This window comes from Rhamphochromis longiceps, linkage group LG7 (assembly GCF_057381845.1).
Source record: "Rhamphochromis longiceps isolate RC_006_pf linkage group LG7, R_longiceps_female_GT1.1, whole genome shotgun sequence".
NCBI classification, from domain to species: domain Eukaryota; kingdom Metazoa; phylum Chordata; class Actinopteri; order Cichliformes; family Cichlidae; genus Rhamphochromis; species Rhamphochromis longiceps.
The window spans coordinates 30,338,793-30,358,576 of NC_140563.1; the positions used below are offsets into that span (position 1 = coordinate 30,338,793).

Sequence of the window (19,784 nt, forward strand, 5' to 3'; positions counted from 1 at the left end):
GTACAATTTTAATTGTTTACCTACTGACAAACATTTCAAGTTCAACTAAATGAAAAAACAATTTGTGGTAACCTGAATATGATTAAAAATAATTAACAACACTTTTTGTAATGATGTTAAAATCAGCCCAACTTTTATTTTCAAACACAACAAAGTATAACAGCCAACATACTGGACACTGTTCTGCTGAACAACAAACAATTATATTGCCATCACTGTTATAATCTCACAATGAAACAAAGTCTCAGATGTAATTATTCTGAAAATAAGTTTAGGTCTACCACAAGTTTGTTTCGTACTTACATTACTTATATAATCAAAATAAAATATTTGTTGTTCTGTCACAAGTGCAGTCTCTGATTTAAGCAACACATTTGTTTTTCATTCCAACACATGAGCTGGAATGTTGTAATGTTTTAAGGATGGCTTGTTTCCAGTCCAGGCATTACTGCCTGAATGACTATCATGGATCGAGGTGATCCAAATGTAAGTGCAGAAGAAAGTCTTTAACTTCCCTGAAGTACAGTGGCAGTGGATGTGGGTTGGAGATGCAATGAGCTTGAACCTGCAGGCGACCATCTTCACTGACCACACCATCTGTGACGGAGGACTCATCTCTCCTGGTGTCCTGCAAGCAAACAATCATATTTTTTGGAACATGAACTTAATTGCTTTCTTAAAACATTTTTTTCTGCATTTGGTATAAAACAGACTCCAATTTAGACAATCTCAGGCTCCCTCCCCACCAGAGAGGTGACATTCAATGTCCCAATTGTCAGTCTGGATAGCCCTGACCCCCACCCGACACACAATAATGTCATGAAAGCATCGTTTTAAAAAGGGCTATGCAAACATGGCCAATAACTTTCATTCTAATGATGTGCAAAATGATTTGGGAACAAAACAAATTTTGCTGTTAGAAAACTTGCAGACTTCACTATATACAGTGTAGACCCTCTAAACTAAGTTTGGGGGATGTGATCTTTCAAGAAATGCAGACCAAACTGTTATTGTTTGTTTACTTACACAGCATGTCTTGTAGAATTAACTGGAGTCAACAGCAAAACTTCCCCAAACCAAAGCACAAATAAAACAATAAGTAAAACAGGCTGATCTAAAGTATGATTAAAGTTCAGCCTGATTAATATAAATGTCACTGACAGTTGCTAATGTATTGGAAAACCAAAATACTTACCGCTGAGTTGATGTCTTTCTGTCCAACAACAGGAGTGCTGGTCCCGAGCCTCAAAGACAGTAAGAAGCAAGCAGAGGGAGAAAAAACAGAACATTTTTCAGAAACTGATTTGATCCTTAATGGCTGTGCAATTATTGTAACATAGAGATTGCTTATGTTGTTAAATAAAGGCTAGATTTGACATTAATAGATGCCACAGATGTTCAAAAGCTGCCACAAAGCATGAAAAAAATGGACGTCTCCGAAAACGTTAGAGCATTTTTGCAAATATGTGATGTCTTGATAAATCGAGCAGATACTTAAACTTTACACAGCTACATTCTTGCCTGAAAATATCTTAAAAGTTTTATTTTGTGACCCAGAAAAAGTAATAAGTTTTTTAGCCGCGCTCCTCCGCCATTGCCACGCTTACAAGTACGCACATACGGTGGCCCCTAGAGACAAAGCACGTACAAACTCCAAAACACTTGCAAACTCCAAAATACATGCAAACTCCAAAACACTTGCAAATTCCAAAACACAACGGAAGTGCTCCAGGACGCTAGGGGCAGTGTTGAGCTTTTGTTACCTAGTAACTACAAGGCCGCATTTTAAGGCCGATTACGCCACAGCGACATGACGAAGGCTGTCCCAATTCAAAGGCTGCTCGAAATACGGCCCTCAAATGCGTCCTTAATTTCCCTGAATTTTAAGGATGGGTCGGTGTAGCCTTCATGGCCCAACATATGGCAGATTTCATAGCCCGGCTGTGGTGTGGATAATTTTGCCGAAAAAAATGGCGGAAGCGGAGCCGCCGAAGAGTAAACTTTCAGAAGTAAGTACTGAATATTATGTCACGTATTTATTCGCGAATGTTTTTATAATGAAGAACATTAAAACATTACTGTTGGCCACAAATTCAATTTAGATTTGAATTTGTTGAATTCCTTTGTTTTTCCTATTTAACGGAGTCCCTTCATAATTCTTTTTTTTACTTTATTGATCTATTTCTTAGACAGGACAGGTGTTCTATTCGTTACAGTGGCTGTGTCCCAATTAAGAGACCGCACGCTTTTTGAGTGCGATTACGTTACCGCCACGCGACGACGGCTGTCCCAATTCGAAGTGTACTTCAAATGCGTACTCCAAATGCGCCGTCGATTTCCCCAAATATCAAGCGTGGTCCGGTGCACGCTTCGTGGTCCCATATATTGCACAATTCATAGCGCGGCGGTGGGTGTGGATAATTTTGCCGCAAAATACGGCAGAAGGGAGCGGCCGAAGAGTGAACTGTCAAAAGCAAGTACTGAATATTGTGTCACTTATTTATGTGCGAAAGTTTAATAATGAAGAACATTAAAACATTACTGTTGGCCACATGTCGGCAAAGTTATGTGACATTAGTGATGTTTGTACTTTCAGCGTTTACTTGGTTTTAAAGCCTCTACTTCAAAATATATATATAGTTGGCCTTAATCTTACAGAGAATCTGGTGATTTTGTGGATAATTAAAGTCAGTCATATATCCACAAACACAACAGGCTGAAAGTCAGTGATGCTGCTCGGTTTGCAGTCCTGAATATCACGGCACAAGCAGGATTCACTGCACTGTTAATGTTAGCTATGTTATATTGCTGCCTCTGTTCGGTGGTGTCGAGCCAAACGGACTTTAACGTGTGTTTAAACGAGCTGACAGTTCACTCGTTAAGCTGAAAGAAAGATGCTTTAATCACAGGAGTCACACATGTGTCCACTGCACCATCTGGGAACTCTTCTTGTTTCGTAATAACACAAACACTGAATTCTCTTGTGCTGTTTTGTAGCAGTGTGTACACCTGAGACACCTGTCTGTCTGTCCTGCACTCTCTCTCTGTTTCTTTCTCTCTGATTGTGTAATAAAAGTATGAACGTGTATTTATACGTTACACTTGTGTTTGAATCCTGCAGCTTATCACACATTTGATTTCCATGTGTGACAACTAGGGATGGGTACCGGTGTCCGGTGCCATGATGGCACCGGTTCTGACATAAACGGTAGTAACCAGACCGAAAAGCAGCGCACATTTCGGTGCTTTATTTCGGTGCTATTTTTTCCTGAGCTGTGATACACTTCTAGCCAATCATTTTACGTTTCCGAGGATAGTAGGCGGGCCCAGGTACGTACGTTCTTTTAGAGCACAGCTACAGATTAAAAATGCCCAAGGCGAAGCGGTCAAAAGTCTGGCTGTACTTCACAGCAAAATATGCAAACTCAGCAGCCTGCAACAAGTGCTTTGAGCTGATACTGTGATACTGTCAAAGGAGGTAACACCTCAAATCCGATGAAACACCTGGCGACGCATAGCGTTTTTTTTAAAAGCCCAGAAATGCGCCGTATTTGATAGCTTGCTGCGAGACCTCACACCGAGCACATCTACTGCGGGTGGGTTGCCTGTTATGCAACATCCCCCAAAAACACGAAGAGGAGAGTCCTGGCCCGTAGCCCTGCCAGTGTAGCAGAAATGATGAGGATGATGACGGCAGCAGCAGCCGTTCTTCTCTGCGTGAGTAGCTTAATGTTGTTCATGTGTAATTTACGTTGAGTAGGCTAACCACGTTATTACATTAATGCATGTAAGGTGAACTAGCAAACATCATCATAGCTACATGCGGCTGTCTTCTTGTTTGATGGCAGATACTCCCTTTACCCTGGACAAAAAGGCTAAAATGACCAAAGAAAAAGTGGAAAACAGTTAAACATGAGAGGTTTTTGGACAAAGTTTGTGTTTTTTCCATTGTTTAAGCACTGCTTCCAGCCAAGAGTGATACCATATATGCCCTATAGCTGCAGAAAAGGCTAACATGGTTATCTTTTTACAAAAAACAGCTGAACATGAGAGGTTTTTGGACCAATTTTGTGTTCTCCATTCTTTAAGCACCGGTTTGAGCACCGTTTAAGCACCAGCACCGTTTCAAAAGTACCGATTTGGCACCGGTATCGGATAAAACCTAAACGATACCCATCCCTAGTGACAACTGCAAGTGTCAAGAGTGAGGACAGACTGAGGGACCCACTGCTGCACATCATCTGTGAGGCTTTGCACCCCTGATGATCCACCAGGACAAACTCAGCAGTGTGTGAGGAAGAGGAGGAGGAAGAGCCAGCAGCAGCTGACAGATGGAGAGAATAGACAGACTGTTCCCTGTTTGTGAAGGACTGCTAGGAAAGTTTGAAATAACTAACAGTCTGTCCTGAATCAGTCTTATTAGGTAATATTCAAATAATTTGATCATTCCAGTGTTTTCAGTGTGGGAGAAAGTACTCAGGGCCTTCAAGTTACACACTATGAAAGGCAGCAACAAGTTTAATATTCAGAAACCTAAAGTACGTATCAGCAGCAGAATGGAGCTAAAAATAAATGTTTGTTTCAGTTCTATGAAGCTTTGAGTATTTTGGATTAGTAGCACTGCTGTGTTTGTTGCATCATATTGCTGTAATTGTTTATATGCTTTATATATTCTGAGGTAAGTTGATCTATAGTGTTACATCATATTCTATAAGGATGTTATGTGTTTGTATACTTTCTGCCCAGTTTGACCCATTTAGCAGAAGTCCGCCTGTTTAAGGCTCTGATATCTATTCTGTATGACTTAAAGCAGTTATGACATGGTCTGATTTTCTCACCCAATAAAGGAATATTTAATATATCAGTCTACTCTTCATTTTATCAGAAACAGTTATCACAGCTTATACATTTTCTTTTTATAAATATATATAAGCAATGAGCCAAATTTAGTAATGCCAACATACTGAAGGAACAACATTTGTCTCTTATATATGATACACCTATATATGCACTGTCAAAGATACTTGTCTTTGAGTGAAGATTTAAGGTGATAAGACATATACAGTGGGGCAAAAAAGTATTTAGTCAGCCACCGATTGTGCAAGTTCCCCCACTTAAAATGATGACAGAGGTCAGTAATTTTCACCAGAGGTACACTTCAACTGTGAGAGACAGAATGTGAAAAAAAATCCATGAATTCACATGGTAGGATTTGTAAAGAATTTATCCGTAAATTAGGGTGGAAAATAAGTATTTGGTCACCTCAAACATGGAAAATCTCTGGCTCTCACAGACCTGTAACGTCTTCTGTAAGACGCTTTTCTGTCCCCCACTCGTTACCTGTATGAATGGCACCTGTTTGAACTCATCATCTGTATAAAAGACACCTGTCCACAGCCTCAAACAGTCAGACTCCAAACTCCGCCATGGCCAAGACCAAAGAGCTCTCGAAGGACACCAGGAAAAGTATTGTAGACCTGCACCAGACTGGGAAGAGTGAATCTACAATAGGCAAGCAGCTTGGTGTGAAGAAATCAACTGTGGGAGCTAGAGCAGGGCGATATGGCCAAAAATATTTATCACGATATATATTTGAAAATTTGCGATAACGATATAACCGACGATATAATTGATGCGAGACAAAATACAACTCCACAACATTACTAGCGCAAAAAGACAACCTTCCATTTATTTTCACTTAAACAAGAAGCTGGTTTTTATGTACATTAAAGCTTTATAAAAATGTAACAGTGCAAATGCAAATTCCTTGCTGAAAGTTTAACCAAAAGGCATTTCCAGTAGAAATGGGCTGACATATCCTGAGCATAACCATGTATAATATCCACTGAAGTTAAAAAGAGGTGCTTTGCAACATTAAACTGCAGTGTGCATTACGCATTTTTCGGACCATAAGGTGCACGGGATTATAAGGCACATTAAGCGAAACAAAGCAGTCAGATAAATCAAACTTTATTAAACTCATTCTTCTTGCTTCCTCCACTTCTGTACCATTGATTCATTAATGTTGAATTCTCTGGCAGCTGCTCTATTCCCATGTTGCTGCAGTATATTAATGACTAACCTCGTATTGTGGATGGATTATCTCAGTTGTTCTCCTGACTGAAGTTTGGTCCGTTTACAGCATCCTGCCATGCGATTGCATTTGTCTCTAACCATGAAGAACCTTCACGTTAACTTTTATAAGTGGAAAAGTGTTAGTGTTCGTCCTCCAGCTTCACTGTTTATGTTATGCTAACATAGCTGTGTCGCTAGCGATCACGTAGCACGTCATTATATACCAGCTAGCCCAACTTCAGTAACCCTGCAAACGTCGCTGCTGTTTAGTTTCCTGTCTTCATTTATGTTGGAAGTGATAGCAGAGCTGTACGTTTGATTTTTTTCAGAAATCGCTCAGTCAGAACATGCAATATCATGCTTAGGTAACTAGCGAAACTAGCGAGCTAACTTCCGCTAGCTTCCTGCTAACTTCTAACTCCGTTAAATGTAATAACTTTTGTTTTCATGGATGCCTGGAAGTTAAACTTTATAGTTACACCTGGTAAAGCAGCAATGCTGATCGTTTTATTAAAGATGAAAGAATTTAGACAGTTTTTAACTCTAAGTGATGCTGCAGTGTTGTTTGACCTGAAGTATACGGAGTTTAGGACCCAGATTACTCCCAGATTTAAGAGCATCTTAGTCCGACAAATATGACAATAACAACGGCCGCTTGCATGTTCTGCAAAAAAATGTGCTTTGTTGTGTATCTGATGGACAAACACCAAACCAGTTCCACATCACGGAAGTTGCACCATTTTTACAAACCAATTCTGGTTCATCTGTTTCACTCAACAATCGGCCATGTGCGTATGAAAACAAAGGCACTGCGCATGCGCGTTTTACTCCCATTCTATCGCGATATTTCATTTTCCTATCGTTGCCTAACATTATACCGGTATTACCGTGAACGGTATAATATGGCCCAGCCCTAGTGGGAGCAATCATCAGAAAATGGAAGACATACAAGACCACTGATAATCTCCCACGATCTGGGGCTCCACGCAAGATCTCATCCCGTGGGGTCAAAATGATCATGAGAACGGTGAGCAAAGATCCCAGAACCACACGGGGGACCTGGTGAATGACCTGCAGAGAGCTGGGACCAAAGTAACAAAGGTCACCATCAGTAACACACTAAAACGGCAGGGAATCAAATCCCGCAGTGCCAGACGTGTTCCGCTGCTGAAGCCAGTGCATGTCCAGGCCCGTCTGAAGTTTGCCAGGGAGCACATGGATGATACAGCAGAGGATTGGGAGAATGTCATGTGGTCAGATGAAACCAAAGTAGAACTTTTTGGTATAAACTCAACTCGTCGTGTTTGGAGGAAGAAGAATACTGAGTTGCATCCCAAGAACACCATACCTACTGTGAAGCATGGGGGTGGAAACATCATGCTATGGGGCTGTTTTTCTGCCAAGGGGACAGGACGACTGATCCGTGTTAAGGACAGAATGAATGGGGCCATGTATCGTGAGATTTTGAGCCAAAACCTCCTTCCATCAGTGAGAACTTTGAAGATGAAACGCGGCTGGGTCTTCCAACATGACAATGATCCAAAACACACCGCCCGGGCAACAAAGGAGTGGCTCCGTAAGAAGCATTTGAAAGTCCTGGAGTGGCCTAGCCAGTCTCCAGACCTCAACCCCATAGAAAATCTGTGGCGGGAGTTGAAAGTCCGTGTTGCTCGGCGACAGCCCCAAAACATCACTGCTCTCGAGAAGATCTGCATGGAGGAATGGGCCAAAATACCAGCTACTGTGTGTGCAAACCTGGTAAAGACCTATAGTAAACGTTTGACCTCTGTTATTGCCAACAAAGGTTATGTTACAAAGTATTGAGTTGTATTTTTGTTATTGACCAAATACTTATTTTCCACCCTGATTTACCAATAAATTCTTTACAAATCCTACCATGTGGATTCATGGATTTTTTTTTTCACATTCTGTCTCTCACAGTTGAAGTGTACCTCTGGTGCAAATTACTGACCTGTGTGTGACTCTGTGTGTGTGTGTGTGTGTGTGTGTGTGTGTGTGTGTGTGTGTGTGTGTGTGTGTGTGTGTGTGTGTGTGTGTGGGGTCAGAGTGTGACCCCATAAACAACTTCCCTTAACCTGCTGGTCTGGAAAATCCAACAGTTCATCTAAACAAAAAAGCACTTAGACTAAAACAAACGTAGCCACGTTTATCCTACCATAAAACAATAAGAGAAGGTACGACCTCTTCCCATGCTCCCAGGATGTAGGTGTGCATTCCAGTGTGGAATACACACCAAGCCTTTGCAGCCTGTTAAAGATCACACAACCTATCACTACACAATTGATTATACACCTCTAAGCATATATGGTTAAATATTTCTAAGCATAAATGACAATCAACAATACAAAACCTAACAGTACCATCTGTGCAGTCTGCAATTCTGTTGAAGAAAGATGTTGAATCTATTTAATTACTGGAGAAAAATAATAGATTTATGTGCATTTGTTTTATACGTGCATTAAATTTAAATCAGTTTTGTTAGTTAAGCATCTTGAGGCAGAGGGTGGGGGAGTGGTTCCCTATTTTTTTCTTTTCTTTTTTTGCTGGGAGTTGGCAGCTCTATTAGTTATAGGTATATGTAATTATAAATTAGGTGTTACTGTTTAGAATACCAGAATAGGGAAGGTGGTGTAGGTTTAAGCTTATTATAAAGGCTTTAAAGGATTTATGACTTTTCCTATAATACCATGGTGGGCCGGTCACTAGTCAAAATGCCGATATTTTGTCTCAGTCCAGCCCTGCTGAATTTGAAGTTATTTTTATTTTTGTATGATACCTGATTTATATTGAATATGGCTGAAGTAAACTAAAGTCTAAAATACTTAGTCATTTGTTTAATTGTAATTTAGCATTATATAACTCACATATAAAACTATCAATTGTAATTTTAAATGGTTTAACCCTTTAAAGCCGGTCAGAGCGGGTACGCTCTGTTTTGCGTAACTATTTTTAAATCCCGGTAGCTCTGCAACCACGTAAGCTAGCGCAATAATTTTTTTTGCATATGAAACTGGAGGAGTTGTACTTACATCTTACGCCATCAGCTTGTCCTAGGTCACAGTTTCCTTCCACATATAGCTTTGCAAAAACTGTATAAAAAGCACTTGCAGCAACAAAAACATAATATTCCAGAAACACGCTTTGCCGATCCGATCAGCTGTTCATAACACTTCCTACGTCCATCAGCTCGAACTATCGCATGTCCTCCATGTCCTGCCCAAAACCGGAAGTGACGTCATTTTGTGGAAATGAAGTTTTTTACCATCAGGGCCTCATGAGCCTATACTGGTGTTTTTAAAAGTTATCTTTGACTTTATGACTTTCTGTGTCGTTTCTGGGATGCTTAGGACTCATATTGCACTGCTGGAAATAGTTTATTTTGATGCATACAGTGGGGCAAAAAAGTATTTAGTCAGCCACCGATTGTGCAAGTTCCCCCACCTAAAATGATGACAGAGGTCAGTAATTTGCACCAGAGGTACACTTCAACTGTGAGAGACAGAATGTGAAAAAAAATCCATGAATAGGATTTGTAAAGGATTTGTAAAGAATTTATTCGTAAATCAGGGTGGCAAATAAGTATTTGGTCAATAACAAAAATACAACTCAATACTTTGTAACATAACCTTTGTTGGCAATAACAGAGGTCAAACGTTTACTATAGGTCTTTACCAGGGGTCCGTTCTTCGTACGTCGCTTACTACATCCAAGATCAAATGACACATCCAAGACCAAATCATCGCGCTAACTCTGAGCTCGCTATTCCGGTTCCACGAACACACCTGTTGTTGACGATTAGTACAGCTGGATGAAGTAATGTGAGATCACTGGGTGGCCCAACAGGGGCTACGCATCGATAGTAGAAACATTGATCGGCAACCCTTTGATTGGTCGGCGAAAATGTCGAAGGAGCGCGCTCGGTATTTTCCGGCAGCAGAGCAAGAACTCTTGAGTGAGGGATTTCAGGAGTTTCAGAGTTCAATCAGAACGCAAGGGAACACTGCAAAGGCTGCAAAAGCAAGGAGAGAGGGCTGGCAGAAAGTTGCTGACAAATTAAACTCGTAAGTAATTTAATAATAACAATAATAATGGAGTGGATTTATATAGCGCTTTTCAAGGCACCCAAAGCGCATGACAATGCCACTATTCAGTCACTCTCACATTCACACACTGGTGGAGGCAGCTATGGTTGTAGCCACAGCTGCCCTGGGGCAGACTGACAGAAGCCAGGCTGCCATATTGCGCCATCGGCCCCTCTGGCCAACACCAGTAGGCGGTAGGGTAGATTTATCATATCACACTATATTATCCAATATTATATTACATTATACTATATTATAATATGTTATATCATATCCTCTTTCACATTAGAGCCACGACAGGACCCACTAGAACATGGGAACAAGTAAAAGTGAAATATAAGAATATTCTACAGAATGGTAATATTTATCACCTACATTGCTTTTAGTCTCTTGCAAAGAGACCCTGAAATAATCTGTTTGTTTATAACAGCAACCAAGAAAAGGGCAGCGCAAAAAAAGACAGGTGGTGGTCCTGCACCCCCTCGTCAACAAGTTGGTTAAGTAAATGATACCCTCACGGGAATATCGATATCTCTCTATGAGCACACTGTCGCGCTGAGCTAAAGGATCCTGTCTATCCCGCAATATACGCTGAATTCTGAGGACTCTCCTTATCAATCTTGCACCTTCCGCAATGGGTGGCTCGCGTATACGGACAGGACATGGCTGCGACAGGCTTCCCAAATCCACCTTCGCTTTTATAGCCGTGGTCTCCCATCTTGATTACACGAAGTAATTTGCAATTACTACTCTGAAATATGAATTACATCTGTAATAATCACATACATGTAATAGAATGTTAATAGTTCATTTCCCTTTTTTAGGAAATGACCTGTATGTATCTGTGTGAAATCAATGAAAGGATCAAGTGCTGCATTATCTTCAGTTACATTGATGTTATTTATTTATGGTGAAACAGTGGTGGAATATCGCTGTTGCTTTCGTATAAATGACGCGGACATACCTGCGTGGCTGCGATCTAATCCTGTTTACATAAAGTAAACCTGCTCCCGAACAGGTTTACGCTTACGGCTCTGTTGCTATGACAGCAAGTCCCGGATGGGCTTCGGGGAACCGAACGATCCAAGATCACGCGAAATCGTCAACAATCAAATCCAGCTAACTTACTTAGCGAGGTACGAAGAACGGACCCCAGGTTTGCACACACAGTAGCTGGTATTTTGGCCCATTCCTCCATGCAGATCTTCTCGAGAGCAGTGATGTTTTGGGGCTGTCGCCGAGCAACACGGACTTTCAACTCCCGCCACAGATTTTCTATGGGGTTGAGGTCTGGAGACTGGCTAGGCCACTCCAGGACTTTCAAATGCTTCTTACGGAGCCACTCCTTTGTTGCCCGGGCGGTGTGTTTTGGATCATTGTCATGTTGGAAGACCCAGCCTCGTTTCATCTTCAAAGTTCTCACTGATGGAAGGAGGTTTTGGCTCAAAATCTCACGATACATGGCCCCATTCATTCTGTCCTTAACACGGATCAGTCGTCCTGTTCCCTTGGCAGAAAAACAGCCCCATAGCATGATGTTTCCACCCCCATGCTTCACAGTAGGTATGGTGTTCTTGGGATGCAACTCAGTATTCTTCGTCCTCCAAACACGACGAGTTGAGTTTATACCAAAAAGTTCTACTTTGGTTTCATCTGACCACATGACATTCTCCCAATCCTCTGCTGTATCATCCATGTGCTCTCTGGCAAACTTCAGACGGGCCTGGACATGCACTGGCTTCAGCAGCGGAACACGTCTGGCACTGCGGGATTTGATTCCCTGCCGTTGTAGTGTGTTACTGATGGTGACCTTTGTTACTTTGGTCCCAGCTCTCTGCAGGTCATTCACCAGGTCCCCCCGTGTGGTTCTGGGATCTTTGCTCACCGTTCTCATGATCATTTTGACCCCACGGGATGAGATCTTGCGTGGAGCCCCAGATCGTGGGAGATTATCAGTGGTCTTGTATGTCTTCCATTTTCTGATGATTGCTCCCACAGTTGATTTCTTCACACCAAGCTGCTTGCCTATTGTAGATTCACTCTTCCCAGTCTGGTGCAGGTCTACAATACTTTTCCTGGTGTCCTTCGAAAGCTCTTTGGTCTTGGCCATGGCGGAGTTTGGAGTCTGACTGTTTGAGGCTGTGGACAGGTGTCTTTTATACAGATGATGAGTTCAAACAGGTGCCATTCATACAGGTAACGAGTGGGGGACAGAAAAGCGTCTTACAGAAGACGTTACAGGTCTGTGAGAGCCAGAGATTTTCCATGTTTGAGGTGACCAAATACTTATTTTCCACCCTAATTTACGGATAAATTCTTTACAAATCCTACCATGTGAATTCATGGATTTTTTTTCACATTCTGTCTCTCACAGTTGAAGTGTACCTCTGGTGAAAATTACTGACCTCTGTCATCATTTTAAGTGGGGGAACTTGCACAATCGGTGGCTGACTAAATACTTTTTTGCCCCACTGTATGCTGCAAATTTGCATTATAATATTTATTTTCGTTTTTCCTGCAGTATATAAAAATTGGTGTATTTCAAAAATAAAACTTTGAAGACAATTAAAATAAATTTCCTGTGGTGGGAAACTATTTTGTGCAACTTTTTTGTATTTGCAGTTTTGAGGGATAAGCTTCTTAAATTTCTCTAACTAGAAATATATGTTAAAAAAACAAAAACGATTTTAAATTTTTTTGTACTTTATTGCACTTTTTTGCAATGTATGTAATTACTATGCACTTAATGCAGACATATTATTAAAATTTGGGCTATAATGGTTGTATTGATGTATATCAACTTGAAATGCTCCCAATAATGGCACTACAGCATGTAAAAATATAATATAAGTCTTAAAGGGTTAAAAGCATGTAGAATAGCATATGTAGGCAAGTACATTTATCCTTTTGTTATCAAGAAGCAAAGACAAAAAGGAAAAAACCCCTGAATCATTCGTCCCCACCAATGCCAGAACGAAATCTACGCCCTTGCTCTCTTTCTTTCTCCCTCCTCCTCCCTCCCCCCCCCCAGTCATGTCTGTCCCGTATTTAGCGAGTGAAAATGAAATAAAATAAACAACAAAAAAATGTGAATCAAATTGACCATTACGGCAAGGCTGGGATGGTCCATTTGGTAAAGTAAATCCGTTGGGCATCTTTCTTCGCCTTTAGACAACAATTCTGATGGCAAAAGAGCAAAACGGGACAGATAAAAAAAAATTTAAAAAAATAAAAAAATAAATCCTGGATTCTCCAAAGTGTTCACCTGCTTACCAAATTGGCCATAAAAAAGATAAGTATAAATTAGTTTCTCTTTGAAATTTTACTATGTTAAAATATTTAGAATTATTTTGACACTGAACACTGAACAAAATTAGATTTATTTATTTTTTTGAAAAACACATTCCTCATATCTGGGCTGGAGCCTATCCATGCTGTCATAGGGGAAGAGGGGCGGTACACCATGGACCCTCGACAGTTGTAGGGCTAACACAGACAACCAATCACACTGAGATCATATTTGCTTCCTCATGTATGTGTAAAAAATGATAGATGCAGCTATTTGTACACCAGGGGGTGCTGGAGAATAGGGTGATAAATACAGATTAACCCTTTAAGACCTACCATAGAACCAAGTCCGCCAGAGCTTATATTATATTTTTACATGCTGTGGAGCCATTTTTGGGAGCATTTCAAGTTGCTATACATCAATACAACCAATATAGCCCAGATTTTACTAATATGTATGCATTAAGTGCATAGTACTTACATAAATTGCAAAAAAGTGCAATAAACTACAAACAAATTGAAAATTGTTTTTGCTTTTTTAACATATATTTCTAGTTAGAGAAATTTAAGAGGCTTATCCCTCAAAACTGTAAATACAAAAAAGTTGCACAAAATAGTTTCCTACCACAGGAAATTTATTTTGAGTGTCTTCATAGTTTTATTTTTGAAATACACCAATTTTTATATACTGCAGGAAAAACAAAAATAAATATTATAGTGCAAATTTGCAAAAAGGCAGCATATGCATCAAAATAAACTATTTCCAGCAGTGCAACATGAGTCCTAAGCATCCCAGAAACGACACAGAAAGTCATAAAGTCAAAGATAACTTTTAAAAACACCAGTATAGGCTCACGAGGCCCTGATGGTAAAAAACTACATTTCCGCAAAATGACGTCACTTCCGGTTTTGGGCAGGTAATGGCGGACATGCAAAAGTTCGCGCTGACGTCTATTCCAATGTAGGAAGTGTTCTGAACAGCTGATCGGATCGGCAAAGCGTGTTTCTGGAATTTTATGTTTTTGTTGGTGCAAGCGCTTTTTATGCAGTTTTTGCAAAGCTATATGTGGAAGGAAACTGTGACAGAGGACAAGCTGATGGCGTAAGATGTAAGTACAACTCCTCCAGTTTCATATGCAAAAAAAATTATTGCGCTAGCTTACGTGGTTGCAGAGCTACCGGGATTTAAAAATAGTTACGCAAAACAGAGCGTGCCCGCTCCCACCGGTTTTAAAGGGTTAATAACAGAGATAAAGAGAAACCAAATCATGGTGTCAGATTAATTTATTTTATCCAACACAAAAAAATCTTGTTCTCATAATCAAACAGAATAAAATCGGTGAATCATGCTGTAATACTTATCTTTTCAGAAACAGGCAAACTGTGATGACTAAACCAATACGTCTCTAACTCTTTTTCTTTAGCATTTTATTAAAAAGTAGGAAACTCTACAGTGATGTTAAGCTGTATTCAGCCCATGCGAGTATCAGTGCTGAAATCAGGGCTTGGCCCACAGTCAGGGTCGATGTCCATGATGTGGAATCCATGACGTATAGTAGGTGGACAATCCTCAGTGAGCCCAGCAAAATTCAGGAACATGTCTCTTATTCGTTGATTGTTAATGCACAGCGCCCCACCTCGCCTCTCATACTGGGTTTTAGCCCTGTTTACATCAGCAATACAGGTCCAGTGTTTGTTTTGGTTTTTGGTCACACACCACTTTGAATGGTCATTTGAAGGAGTCCAACTACCCACACCTGTATTTGTATTGATATTTTGAATATTGTACACTCTGTGGTTGGGGTCTGAACAATAGGACGGGGCCCGTCCAGCCTGGCAGCCCCAGGTCTGCACAGCAACATCACTGTCAATTACTTGGGCAATGGTGAAGTAGAGGTCTCCAACTACAAGAAACAACAAGAATCCTTTAATCCTGTCCAGTTCTTACAAACTGATTCTGATTAGTACTATTGAACAAATAAATAAAAGCAAATTGAAAAAACCCCACACAAGCCCCACACTTGTTTAATTTAAAAGGTTAGCCTTTAAGTTGGCACTCATATACATACAGACATCTCACCTGTTAAGTGTTCTGACTGTTGTTTAGCAATGCTGTAAAAGTTCTGATGTTCTTTTGACGTCAGCATTTGTAAGGTTCTTGGTGGGTTGACTTGAACCCATTTTGTTGCTTTAATGAGCTCTTGATGGAAATCATTTGGAATATCATAGTCAAAAGGAAAAGCTCCGATGTACTGCAGGTGATTACCTGGAAATAGATCAAGGAGATCTTTACTGTGAGCTTTAGATCAACCTCTGGGGGTTAAATTGTGAAATGTATAGAATTTAAATTGTGCTTATTACCGATGTTTTTGAACTGGTCGTAGGGGAAAGTTACACAGATGAACGTCTGAGCATTTTTAAATCCGCTTTCAGGCCAGAACTTGTTTTGGTCTCTTCTGAAGGGGAATTGAGGCATGCTGTGTAAGAGCCAGACCCCATAATTGTTTTTTTCAACCATCAGAACCCCTGTGAACCGGAACAGTTACACAGCTGGTCATTAAACAGTAGAATGGATACCCATTCATCAAATACTTTACTCCTTGCTAGCCCACTCATGGATGACTCAACCAGTCAACAGACTTTGTTTCTAGTATTGTCCCTAAATGCATGCGCAGATGGCATGGAGTGGAGTGTGATGAGGACCCAAATGCAGGGCCCAAAATGTAGTCTTAACAAAAGGCAAGCTGTTTATTAGCAGAGCACAAACAAGGAAAGTGAAAATGAAGATAACGATAAATAAACTGAGTAAAAACCAAACAATGGGGAAAATAAAACCCCAAAAAACCTGGAACATGGATGTCATGGCTAGGTGGCCAGTGTGTTGTAGTGTGAACCCAAAAGCAAGTGAATAAGAGGCAGGATCGAAATGAACAGAAAGCGAGCCTTTATTGTGTCTGATAACACATAAATCAAACAATAACAAAAACTGGACAAGAACTAGCAAAAGCCTGAACTGGGAAAAACTACAGGAGGAGAAATCTGGGACATGAAGACGCAGGGGAGGTTAACAGACAACTCGACAACGAACACAGGGAAGCTCACACAATACATACACATGAGGGTGATGAGGGAAGTTTAAACACATGGGAATGCAATTGGGATGAATAGACATAATGACACAGGGGAAGCAATACAAAACACGAAATGAGAGACTGTCAAAATAAAACAGGAAACACTAAGACGCAAACTATAACACACAACAAGACACATAGCCAGGAGGAAGGAGCGCACATGAGAACAGGATTGACTTGAACCATAGTAACACAAAAATATATAAACTCAAAAGTTAAGTTCAAGACCCAGAACCCTGACAACAGAGAAAACTAACAGGAGTAGCAAGATGAACACACAAACTGATAAAGGGCTGAGGAATACGGGGACAATATAAACACTGAGGGGTGACAAGGGAAGTGGAAGCACATGAGAACACAGCAGGAATAAATTAGACATACAGAGACTGGGGAAGCAAAACTAAACACACTGAATATAGGATGCAAAACTGTCAAAATAAAACATGAAACACACTGAGGCATAGACTAAGAAACATGGGCTTGACACAGAAACGTGTGTAAACCAACAGATACAAAAGATGAAACACAAAGAGAGGAACAGGTAAAGGTAAGAAACACAGAGACACAACCTACGACAGGGAGAGTGAGAAATACACACAGAGAGGGTGAAGGAGCTAAACACAGAAAAACATGACACAAGAGGAACCTCACAGACAAGCAACCAGTAACCTGAAATATAAATAAACTCAGAAACACAGAAAGAACTGAACTCAAGACTAAACTGTAAAACTTCAATATCTTCGCAATATCACCAAAAGAATCACAATAACAGGATAAACTAAAAATGCTCAACAGACCCAGAACCATAGCAAGTATTTCCCTTATATGATGGACTCGCGACAGTGTGTTCTTAGTGAAAAGATACAATCTCTAGCTTTACTTACCTTTACTGTGGCCAAAAATGTCAGTGTTGGCACTACATCCTGGAGGCTGATCGCTGTAACTGAGGAATCCAAAGTTTCGTGGCTGCAAATGATGCAAAAAAAGCTACATTAACACTTTGTAAGTAAACATACAGAGCAGGCCTACATGACAACACAGTCTCACAGCAGAAACACTCATGACATTCAACCTTTTACTTCCAGCTTCTAGACAGAGATTTTGTCTGTTTTTCAGGTAATCTGCCTGGTTAGGTTTTAGCAACAAGGCTGTTTGGTAGTTTTAGGTTTGGGTTAAAATGCAACAGTTGCCACTTTTTAAAGCTCCATTTTCTTGGTTGCCATTGTGACACATCCTCTCTGAAAAGTCTTAGCAACACATGTTGCAGAGACAAAATTATACTTATTTTTGAAACAGATTAGTGTTCACTGGTAACTTGGTTTTTGTCTTTTATGTGTTTAACCAACCAAAGACTCTCACCATGTCTTTAACTGACTTCAAGATTGGCCTCAGCGTGTTGCCCAAGGCAGCAGAAGAATCGATGAGGTTCTTATAGTTAGTTGTACCGGGTACCATATCCACTCTTTGTGTTGAATCGATGTAAATGTATTTTATCTCCCTTTTATATATTTTAGTTTGAGGATTTTGAGGATCTGGGATCTTCTCTCCTGGTGCCTTATATAAGATGTACCTGATCACAAAGAGAAATAAAATGTAAAAAGAGACAAAAGGATAAATGTTAGCCTGACTGACTCCCACTAAAAACATTTGGTTAAAACCTTTTCTTTGATGCCCAGGGGACACCCTTAGCATAATTTTCCAACAGAGTTGTCACTGAGAGGCAGGTAAAGTGACAGACGGCACAGTCATATAACCTTTAACCAGAGTAAAAGAGTTGGTTCTTTGTTTTTGTTTTTGCACTTGTTTGCATTTTGATTTTAAATTTTCAACTCTACCTCTGCTGTTAGTGTTTAGTTTTAAAATGTTAAAAAACCCACTCACATTAAGCACTCGTGTCTGTTTCACTCCTCCTATTGCTCTCTAGTGTACTGTTCTACACATTAAAAATGAGGATGAAAGAATGCCTGCTGTTGTACAGTGTTAATAAAAACAGGCTTTACTGAGACTCAGTATGTGACAAGTTAAGAGTGAGACAAGATTAGTTCATTGCTGTCTTAGAAAGGATTTTAATAAAAGTGTTTCCTCACCAGTCTACCTCATGATCATTGTTATCCCTGCAGGTCACTATGGCCTCAGATCCCAAGAAGAACAGAGTGAGAGTCAGCACGAGCCTCCACATCTTAAAACAGCCACAGCACAACCTGGTTTATGTTGGCACCTTCCAGGAACAGTTTATTTGCCTAAATTATTAAATTTCAGGAGGTTAAAAAAGATATTTTATAGTATTGCTGACATCCTTTTTATGAATATGGATTAATTCAGGACTCATATACATACACACACACACACACACACATATATATATATATATATATATACATACACACACAAACTCACAAAAAAAATTTGTGAGTTTGTGAGGGAATCATGTCCTCTAATCTAAATGTCCAGCAAGCACAAAGAAGTCAAAAGGTTAAATATTCAGCTAATCTGGCACTGAATGATTCAGTATTTCACATTTAAAGGTGTGGATTTAATTTCAATTAGCAGCACTTTCATTCTGAATGAAAAATGGGCACTGGTATACTGGTATATCCTGCAAACCTTGTTGGCCTATTCTCACACACACACATACTCTGGATGTATCAATGGTGCAATGGTGGTGTTTTGTATCTTGCACGAGGCTATTTAGGCATGCAGACCAGAGCCCACTCCTCCTAAGCCCTGTGTCATATTTGGTAAATGGACTGATTCTTATATAGTGCTTTTCTACTCTCCCCGAGTACTCAAAGCACTGTATACAACATGCCTCATTCACCCATTCACACCCACTCATACAAGCACTTCTAAACTCAAGTGCAACTAATAAACATAAACATAAATGTTGGGGTTAACATCTTGCCCAAGGATATTTGGCATGCAGACTGGGGGAGCCAGGAATCAAACCATCAACCTTCCAAGCAGTAGCTGATCTGCTCTACCACCTGAGACACAGCCACCCCATATTTTAATAAGCTTTGCTGTGCAGACTGCACATACTGGGGTACATGCACAGTGTTTCTTTTGGGCTAAAGCCCAGCCTTTTCCCTCCCTGTCAGCACATCAGGAGCAGTGAAGCTTCTTACCTTCCACCACTTCAGTCGTCTCAGTATTTCTGACAGAGCGTGGTCTTCACCTCAGATCTATC

General features: G+C 40.3%; 1 protein-coding gene and 1 long non-coding RNA gene across 2 annotated transcripts; both read right to left on the reverse strand.

The window, feature by feature from the left end:
• Positions 1-102: 102 nt before the first annotated feature.
• LOC146665576 (uncharacterized) lies at positions 103-5,778 on the reverse strand. Its single transcript, XR_014912626.1, has 2 exons — positions 1,196-5,778; positions 103-628 (listed from the first exon to the last, which is right to left on the reverse strand). It is a non-coding gene; the product is annotated as an uncharacterized LOC146665576 (long non-coding RNA).
• Positions 5,779-14,802: 9,024 nt separating this feature from the next.
• LOC146665577 (deoxyribonuclease-2-beta-like) lies at positions 14,803-19,784 on the reverse strand. The gene is made up of 7 exons (XM_085413309.1): positions 19,723-19,784; positions 18,685-18,837; positions 17,957-18,167; positions 17,482-17,563; positions 15,828-15,992; positions 15,547-15,732; positions 14,803-15,370 (listed from the first exon to the last, which is right to left on the reverse strand). Exons 2-7 carry the CDS (start codon positions 18,774-18,776, stop codon positions 14,937-14,939), a joined length of 1,170 nt encoding a protein of 389 aa, XP_085269435.1. The 5' UTR covers positions 18,777-18,837; positions 19,723-19,784; the 3' UTR covers positions 14,803-14,936.